Below are 9,718 nucleotides of genomic sequence, written 5' to 3' on the forward strand. Positions count from 1 at the left end.
CTTGTACTTTCACCCTGTAACCGTGTGTGTTTCCTCCGGGTGATCCGGTTTCATCCCATGATCCAAAGACGTACAGCTTGGTAGGGTAATTGGCTACTATAAACTATCCTGGGATTCGGCAGGTTTAGATCAGGTGATCACTGGGGGGGTGTGGCACGAAGGACTGGAAGAGTCTAATCTGCTCTGTAACTCAATAAATTCATTAATTAAACAGGCCGGTGCTTCCACTACCACCTCCACCCATGGCAGCCCACTTCTGGCACCCAGCACGTCTCCTTTAAACTTTCCTTCCTCTCCCCCTGAAACGAAGCCCTCTTCCCGGGGGCGGGAGGAGAAACTGATCGTCACTGTCCATCCCATCCATGCCCCCATGATTTTATAATCTTCCAGCAGTTCTCCCCTCAGTCCCCGGAGAAGACGATCAAGTTTTGTCCACCCTCCCCATACAGATCATATGACCACCCACCACCTGCTCCCACGGTCTCACGTGACCCTGATTGCAGGGTCTGCAACTTGCCCAAGGGTGACCTGCAGGCTGGTGGTGGAAAGGGGAACCTTACATCTCCTTTAGTAGAGATGTATCTCCACCCCACCACCCTAGGCACTATGGAAATAGATAAGCAGTCATGTTTATTCATTTGCATAGATGAATAAAGATATCTTTTACTCATTTTATTAATAATTTTATTTCCTGATTTTATTTTTAATGAATAAACAGTCCTGGTGAAGGGTCCTGTCCAGAAACGTTGTCCAGCCCACAGCTGCAGTATAGTGTCCAGTTCTGGTCTCCACACTACAGGAAGGAGGTGACTGCACTGGAGAGGGTGCAGAGGAGATTCCCCAGAACGTTGCCCGGGACGGAGTGTTTCAGTTATGAGGAGAGACTGGAGAGGCAATGTCTGTTCTCCCTGGAGTGGGGCAGGCTGAGGGGGGATCTGATGGAGGGGGCAGGCGTGGGGGCAAAAGTCACAGTGCGATAGAACTGTCGTGTCTGGTCGCCATGGAAATGAGGAAGCCGGGCCCAGGAGGCAGTGAACCAACTTGGTCTGAACTCACGCAGAGGGTCCTTTGAGCTGGGGCAAGTTTTTTTCTGATCAGACGCTATCTGGCAACTACGGGGAAATATTCAGTTAGTTGCTCAGGGGTTGAACAGATCACAGGCAAATCGGTGGTGGGGGGCGGGGTTCAGTGGGTGGCTTTCAGCCGAGGATTTTGGTTCACTAGGCCTTGAACAGTAGGCCTTGTAGGATTGGGACAATGGTAGGCAGAGCGCTGGCGGTGGGGGGGGGGGAACGGGTGCTATCATGGTGGGAGGTGACACAGGGCAAGATGGGGTAAGGGGTATCAATGGCAGGACGGAGCGAGGAGCAGCATTGGCGGGACATAGAGGGAGAGCCTTCACACACTGGCATCTATACTGGAGATGGTCTTGATGTGAGTGCTGCCGGCTGACTCCGTCCGCTCCTCAACAAAGGCCAAACGGAGCGAGGTGGACAGGGAACGCCGGAAAACCTGGCGGAAGTTGCGGCCGGCAAAGACATAGAGGATGGGGTTCAGGGCGCTGTTGAAGGAGGCTAGGCCCACGGAGAAGCTATCCCAGACCCAGGCCGCCGGATGTTTGGAGAAAGCCTGAGCTAGGCCGCAGATGTGGTATGGGAGCCAGCAGAGGAAAAAGGCGGCAACTACAACAGCAATGAGGCGGACAGGCTTCCTGGTCTTGCTGGACTTGGCGAACTTGCCCCTCTGCAGCTTCTGGCCAATCAGGAGGTAGCAGAATGCCATGATGAGGAAGGGGAAGATGAAGGCAAAGAGGGCCCGTGTCACCTCCACCACCTCCCTGCTCCGGTCTCCAAAATAAGTCCCAGTGTAGTTCAAGGTGCAGTAAGTAAAGCCGAACTCAGGGTCTATGTACACCTTCCGTGTCAGCAGAGTGGGCAGGCACATGAGGAAGGCGAGGCCCCAGGCCACAAGGCAGGCCGCACGCACCCAAGACAGGGACCGGTGAGTCTGGGACCAAACGGGCCTAGTGACGGCCAGGCAGCGGTCAACGCTGATCATGGTCAATAGGAAGACACTGGCGTACATGTTGAGGACGATGGCCGAGGGAATGAGCTTACAGAGGACGTTGTCTGTGGGCCAGGAGTTTCCCAGGGCAACGTTAGCCATCTGGAAGGGGAGGCTGAGGCAGTAGGTCAGGTCTGCCACAGCCAGGTTCAGGAACCACACCGTGTTGACGCTCCGCTTCATCTTGAAGCCTGTCACCCAGATGACGGCCCCGTTGCCAGGGGCGCCCAACAGGAAAGTGAGGGCGTAGACAAAGATGGACAAGATGGAGGCTGCAGGCTGTTGGGTCCCAGAATCCTCAGGTAAGTTCTCATAGGTGTAGTTTCCAAATAAAGAAATGTTGTCGTAGTAATCATCTCCAGAATACATCATGCTGAGCCTGGAGGGGAAGATATTGTGGAGGTAAGAGAGGTTGGGAATGGAGGGAGCGGACAAAAAGAGGGAAGTAGAGAGGTGGGTGAGGGAAAGAGGAAGCAGGGAGAGATAGGGAGGGAAAAGAGGGAAGATTGGGTCAAAAGGAGAGGAGTGTGGGAGAGGAGACATAGGTGAAGATGATGGAGGAAGAAACCGGAGTGAAGGGAAAAAGGGAGGGGGAGGGAGTGAACAACAGAGGAGGAACTGAAACTCGGGGATCAGGAGGTGCAAAGGGAAGAGAAATGGATGGGTAAGGGGAGGATGCTGGGTGCTGAAAAGCGGAAGGAGGGGCCGAGGAGACAGGGAAAGGAGGACAGGTGAAGATTAGTCGAAGATAACTGGTGGATTGAAGAATAAGGACAGGTAGAGAGAAGTGAAGAGGAGAGAAATGGGAGAGGGAGTAAACAAGGTGAGAGGAGGAGGGAAGGGAAGGGAAGAGGGAGTCTTAAGAGAAATGGTGAACAGGGAAGGGAATGGGAAGAGTGAAGGGGAGGGGGAAGAGGAGAGAGGAGAAGGGGAGGGGATGAGGGATGGGGAGGAAGAACATGAAAGAGAGAAGGATGAGTAATGGGGAGGGTGAAGGAGAGGGAATGAGGAGCAGGAAGAAAGAGGGGAGCAGGGGAAGGGAAGAGGTGGGAAAGGAAGAGGAGAAAGGGGAGGGGATGGGTAGACAAGAGGAAGGGGTGTAGGAGAAAGGGGAGAGGAGGAGGAGGTGGGAAGGGGAGGATGTGGGAGGAAGAGGGAAAGGGCACAGGAGGGTGGGTAAGAGGGAGGAAGAGGGAGGGGAATGAGGAGAAGGGGTGGATGAGGAAGGAAGAGGAGGAGGAGGAGGAGGAGGAGGAGGGAGGGGGAGAAGGAGAAAAGGGGAGGAGGAGGAATGGGAAGGAGAAGGAGAGGAGGAGGGATGGGGAGGGGAGGAGGAGGGATGGGGAGAAGGAGGAGGAGGAAATGTGGAACCATTGTGTAGGAAACGGAAGGCTGAAGGGAAGGAGGGAGGGGATAGAGATGGGGTGTGAGGAAGGGAGGTTGCAGAACGTGGCAGGGACAAGCAAAGAGAAAGGGGACAGAGGATGTGAAGTGAAGTGGGGGAAGGGTTGAATGCAGGAACGCTTGAAATAATGAGGGAAAGAGAGGAAGTTGGGTGGCAAAGAGTGGAGGGGGCAGGGGAAGAGATGGAGAGGAGGGAAGAACAAGAAAGGGTGGGGTGAAGGTTTGAAGGGGGTGGGAAGGAGAGGGGCCTAGATGGAGAGAGGAGGGTTGCAGGGAAAAGAGAGAGAGGATGGAGGTCACGTCCATCTCCTGCCTCACTGCCCCTCCTGCACCACGGTGCTCACTCCTCACGAGCCCTCACACACCGCATTGGTTCTCCTCCCTGACAACCCCGCCCCGCCTCCAGCCCCACAGCAGAGACGGGAAATGGACGGGGAAGGGGAAGAAAGTGGCCTTCAGTGTGACACTCCCTCCTCACCTCCTCACCCTCAGCACGGCACTCCCTCCTCACCTCCTCACCCTCAGCACGGCACTCCCTGCTCACTGAAATGAACGCAGTGCACTTCACCATCCTCACCTCCCCCACACCACACCACCTCCTCTCCCCGCCATTCATCATCCACTGCCGGCCGCTAGGGACCACAGCTCCTGCATTCCTTCCTGGGCCCCCGCCGACTCACCTTGGAGCCTGCTCTCCCTCTCGATGAAGTTCAGCCTCCCCGGAATCTCTGGCTCACTCCGTCCCCCCGGGCAGCTCGGGAGAGTTGGACTCAGATCCCAAACTGCTGCGACCACAGCAACCAATGCTGAAGATGAACTGTGCAGAAACGAACGGAAGGGCTGTCCGCAGCCCCGGTAGAGCAGGGAAGGGAGAATAGGACGCTGGTCCGGGAGCAGTCCGGAGAGTGGAGCGGGTCCCGTCTGAGGCTGAAAATCACATCAGTATGATTTTATCACTTATTTTCATCTCTGGTGTCCGGTTTAACAGCTCAGTTCCTCAAACTGAATCAGATGGGGATGGCAAAGCGTTAAAGAGAAACCACAGGAGTTCCTGAATCAGAGAAAAAAGAGTAAACATCCCATCACACACTCCCGAGGTCAGACACAGAGTGAATCTCCCTCCACACCGTCCCATCACACACTCCCGGGGTCAGACACAGAGTGAAGCTCCCTCCACACTGTCCCATCACACACTCCCGGGGTCAGACACAGAGTGAAGCTCCCTCCACACCGTCCCATCACACACTCCCGGGGTCAGACACAGAGTGAAACTCCCTCCACACTGTCCCATCACACACTCCCGGGGTCAGACACAGAGTGAAGCTCCCTCCACACTGTCCCATCACACACTCCCGGGGTCAGACACAGAGTGAAGCTCCCTCCACAACGTCCCATCACACACTCCCGGGGTCAGACACAGAGTGAAGCTCCCTCCACACTGTCCCATCACACACTCTCGGGGTCAGACACAGAGTGAAACTCCCTCCACACCGTCCCATCGCACACTCCCGGGGTCAGACACAGGGTGAAGTTCCCTCCACACCATCCCATCACACACTCCCTGGGTCAGACACAGAGTGAAACTCCCTCCACACCGTCCCATCACACACTCCCGGGGTCAGACACAGAGTGAAGCTCCCTCCACACCGTCCCATCACACACTCCCGGGGTCAGACACAGAGTGAAGCTCCCTCCACACTGTCCCATCACACACTCTCGGGGTCAGACACAGAGTGAAACTCCCTCCACACCGTCCCATCGCACACTCCCGGGGTCAGACACAGGGTGAAGTTCCCTCCACACCATCCCATCACACACTCCCTGGGTCAGACACAGAGTGAAACTCCCTCCACACCGTCCCATCACACACTCCCGGGGTCAGACACAGAGTGAAACTCCCTCCACACTGTCCCATCACACACTCCCGGGGTCAGACACAGAGTGAAGCTCCCTCCACACCGTCCCATCACACACTCTCGGGGTCAGACACAGAGTGAAACTCCCTCCACACCGTCCCATCGCACACTCCCGGGGTCAGACACAGGGTGAAGTTCCCTCCACACCATCCCATCACACACTCCCTGGGTCAGACACAGAGTGAAGCTCCCTCCACACCGTCCCATCACACACTCCCGGGGTCAGACACAGAGTGAAGCTCCCTCCACACCGTCCCGTCACTGTCTTTGCTCCCACTCCCCACAATCCATCTGCCCTTTCCTGGGCCGTGGGCTTGTTTTCAAAGCGATCGTTTCTCTTTTTTGCCTCCAAAGTGCTCCCGACTTCTGCTTTAATTTTACTGGTACAGTGTTTGTGGCAAACAATGTTCATAACACAATGTTTATATTAGGATAGAGGATGAAGATGAAATAAATAAAATATAAATTCAAAAGATTCAAAGTACATTTATCATCAAAGGCTGAATAAATTATAAAACCTGGAGATTTGTTTGCTTCCAGGAAGCTGCAAGGGAAGGAACTCGAAAGAACCCAATTAAAATATAAAACCCACCCCCAATGGGCACAGAGAGAAGGGGTGGGGGGGACCTTGCAAACAATGGAAGCGAGCATTCCAAAACAGATTCAATCCTTGGATCCAAATTCCCGGCCACCCGGATGACCCAGAACCCTCCGGATCAGCTGATCATTTCAGCGGGACAAGTTGCCGAGAAGTTCGCCTCCCCCTCCCTCCCACTCTCCCCTCGCTCTCTCCCTCCCCCTCTCAGCCTGTCTCCCGTCACCCTGACATACCGGCAGCGGCCAGGACAGGAAACACGAGCGGAGGGAGCTGAAGCTGACAACACTGACGGGAGAGGAATTCACGGTCAGGTGTCTTTGCGGGAAAGCCTGCAGAAACATCAGAGGGCTCAAGATACAGCAGAGCAGGTCTGGATGTGGATCAGTGTGACCCGAAGTGCAGCGCACGGCCTCAGTATCCGGTGAGACGAAGGGGAATGTCGGCCCGGAAGCCCCCCGCAGAGCTGAAGATCTCTCCGCCCTTGAGTCACCTCAGCACCCAACAACAGACCAAGTGAGTTCCCCCTCGGCTACCCCAATCCATTCATCAAGGAAAGGCAGGATCAAACGGCCGAGATGGTCAGACAACGGCGCCTGGATGCAGCTCGACGCTGATCTGGACGGCATCCTGGAAGAAGCCTTTGCAGGTGAAGTACAGAGAAAGATCGAGAAACACGCAGGGCCTTGTTAAGCTTGAGAGATTCCGGTGACGACCTGGTCGAGCAATCGGGCGTTACAACCAGATCTGGACGCAAGTGGGCACCCAGCGCAGCAGGAGGGCAGGCGGTGTTTTCTCTGAAGCTGCGGGATATCATCGGTAGCCCCCGCGACGGGCGGCAAGGCCTCGGCTCAGTTCACTTCCAGCAGCCGGGAGACGCAAGCATGAGGAACAGGCGAGACATGGTACAGGCAGGAGTACGGATCCGTGAGGAAGACAAGCGGATGTCAAAGGCAGCGGAACAAGAGTCCCAGGGTGCTCGGACAAAATGGGATCTGCCCGAGCGCAAGATCTCCTAGGGAGGGTAATAGAGACTGGAGCCCTTCCGTATTTCCTTCCTCTTGCGATCGGGGCTTGTTTTCAAAGCGATCGTTTCTCAATTTTGCCCACAAATTTTCACGCTGTATCTGACCCCGGGAGTGTGTGATGGGACGGTGTGGAGGGAGATTCACTCTGTGTCTGACCCCGGGAGTGTGTGATGGGACAGTGTGGAGGGAGATTCACTCTGTGTCTGACCCCGGGAGTCTGTGATGGGACAGTGTGGAGGGAGCTTCACTCTGTGTCTGACCCCGGGAGTGTGTGATGGGACGGTGTGGAGGGAGATTCACTCTGTGTCGACCCCGGGAGTGTGTGATGGGACGGTGTGGAGGGAGATTCACTCTGTGTATGACCCCGGAAGTGTGAGATGGGACGGTGTGGAGGGAGCTTCACTCTGTGTCTGACCCCGGGAGTGTGTGATGGGACGGTGTGGAGGGAGCTTCACTCTGTGTCTGATCCCGGGAGTGTGTGATGGGACGGTGTCTGACCCCGGGAGTGTGTGATGGGACGGTGTGGAGGGAGCTTCACTCTGTGTCTGATCCCGGGAGTGTGTGATGGGACGGTGTCTGACCCCGGGAGTGTGTGATGGGACGGTGTGGAGGGAGCTTCACTCTGTGTCTGATCCCGGGAGTGTGTGATGGGACGGTGTCTGACCCCGGGAGTGTGTGATGGGACGGTGTGAAGGGAGCTTCACTCTGTGTCTGACCCCGGGAGTGTGTGATGGGACGGTGTGGAGGGAGCTTCACTCTGTGTCTGACCCCGGGAGTGTGTGATGGGACGGTGTGGAGGGAGCTTCACCCTGTGTCTGACCCCGGGAGTGTGTGATGGGACGGTGTGGAGGGAGATTCACTCTGTGTCTGACCCCGGGAGTGTGTGATGGGACGGTGTGGAGGGAGATTCACTCTGTGTCTGACCCCGGGAGTGTGTGATGGGACGGTGTGGAGGGAGCTTCACTCTGTGTCTGATCCCGGGAGTGTGTGATGGGACGGTGTGGAGGGAGCTTCACTCTGTGTCTGACCCCGGGAGTGTGTGATGGGACGGTGTGGAGGGAGCTTCACTCTGTGTCTGATCCCGGGAGTGTGTGATGGGACGGTGTCTGACCCCGGGAGTGTGTGATGGGACGGTGTGGAGGGAGCTTCACTCTGTGTCTGACCCCGGGAGTGTGTGATGGGACGGTGTTGAGGGAGCTTCACTCTGTGTCTGATCCCGGGAGAGTGTGATGGGACGGTGTCTGACCCCGGGAGTGTGTGATAGGACGGTGTGGAGGGAGCTTCACTCTGTGTCTGACCCCGGGAGTGTGTGATGGGACGGTGTGGAGGGAGCTTCACTCTGTGTCTGACCCTGGGAGTGTGTGATGGGACGGTGTGGAGGGAGCTTCACTCTGTGTCTGACCCCGGGAGTGTGTGATGGGACGGTGTCTGACCCCGGGAGTGTGTGATGGGACGGTGTGGAGGGAGCTTCACTCTGTGTCTGACCCCGGGAGTGTGTGATGGGACGGTGTGGAGGGAGCTTCACTCTATGTCTGACCCTGGGAGTGTGTGATGGGACGGTGTGGAGGGAGCTTCACTCTGTGTCTGACCCCGGGAGTGTGTGATGGGACGGTGTGGAGGGAGATTCACTCTGTGTCTGACCCCGGGAGTGTGTGATGGGACGGTGTGGAGGAAGATTCACTCTGTGTCTGACCCCGGGAGTGTGTGATGGGACGGTGTGGAGGGAGCTTCACTCTGTGTCTGACCCCGGGAGTGTGTGATGGGACGGTGTGGAGGGAGCTTCACTCTGTGTCTGATCCCGGGAGTGTGTGATGGGACGGTGTGGAGGGAGCTTCACTCTGTGTCTGATCCTGGGAGTGTGTGATGGGACGGTGTGGAGGGAGCTTCACTCTGTGTCTGACCCCGGGAGTGTGTGATGGGACGGTGTGGAGGGAGATTCACTCTGTGTCTGACCCCGGGAGTGTGTGATGGGACGGTGTGGAGGGAGATTCACTCTGTGTCTGACCCCGGGAGTGTGTGATGGGACGGTTTGGAGGGAGCTTCACTCTGTCTGACCCCGGGAGTGTGTGATGGGACGGTGTGGAGGGAGCTTCACTCTGTGTCTGATCCCGGGAGTGTGTGATGGGACGGTGTCTGACCCCGGGAGTGTGTGATGGGACGGTGTGGAGGGAGCTTCACTCTGTGTCTGATCCCGGGAGTGTGTGATGGGACGGTGTCTGACCCCGGGAGTGTGTGATGGGACGGTGTGGAGGGAGCTTCACTCTGTGTCTGACCCCGGGAGTGTGTGATGGGACGGTGTGGAGGGAGATTCACTCTGTGTCTGACCCCGGGAGTGTGTGATGGGACGGTGTGGAGGGAGATTCACTCTGTGTCTGACCCCGGGAGTGTGTGATGGGACGGTGTGGAGGGAGCTTCACTCTGTGTCTGACCCCGGGAGTGTGTGATGGGACGGTGTGGAGGGAGCTTCACTCTGTGTCTGATCCCGGGAGTGTGTGATGGGACGGTGTCTGACCCCGGGAGTGTGTGATGGGACGGTGTGGAGGGAGCTTCACTCTGTGTCTGACCCCGGGAGTGTGTGATGGGACGGTGTTGAGGGAGCTTCACTCTGTGTCTGATCCCGGAAGTGTGTGATGGGACGGTGTCTGACCCCGGGAGTGTGTGATGGGACGGTGTGGAGGGAGCTTCACTCTGTGTCTGACCCCGGCAGTGTG

At 56.8% G+C, this 9,718-nt stretch overlaps 1 protein-coding gene across 2 annotated transcripts; it reads right to left on the reverse strand.

Annotated features, from left to right (window-relative positions):
• Positions 1–687: 687 nt before the first annotated feature.
• LOC132380774 (C3a anaphylatoxin chemotactic receptor-like) lies at positions 688–6,487 on the reverse strand. Of its 2 annotated transcripts, XM_059949760.1 has the most exons (3): positions 6,216–6,487; positions 4,149–4,395; positions 688–2,443 (listed from the first exon to the last, which is right to left on the reverse strand). In XM_059949760.1, the coding sequence occupies exon 3, from the start codon at positions 2,434–2,436 to the stop codon at positions 1,399–1,401; it is 1,038 nt and encodes a 345-aa protein (XP_059805743.1). In that variant the 5' UTR covers positions 2,437–2,443; positions 4,149–4,395; positions 6,216–6,487; the 3' UTR covers positions 688–1,398. The 2 variants fall into 2 exon arrangements, with proteins under 2 accessions (XP_059805743.1, XP_059805744.1); XM_059949761.1 differs by lacking the exon at positions 6,216–6,487 and having other exon boundaries at positions 4,149–4,434.
• Positions 6,488–9,718: the final 3,231 nt, after the last annotated feature.

This window comes from Hypanus sabinus, chromosome 24 (assembly GCF_030144855.1).
Source record: "Hypanus sabinus isolate sHypSab1 chromosome 24, sHypSab1.hap1, whole genome shotgun sequence".
NCBI lineage: Eukaryota > Metazoa > Chordata > Chondrichthyes > Myliobatiformes > Dasyatidae > Hypanus > Hypanus sabinus.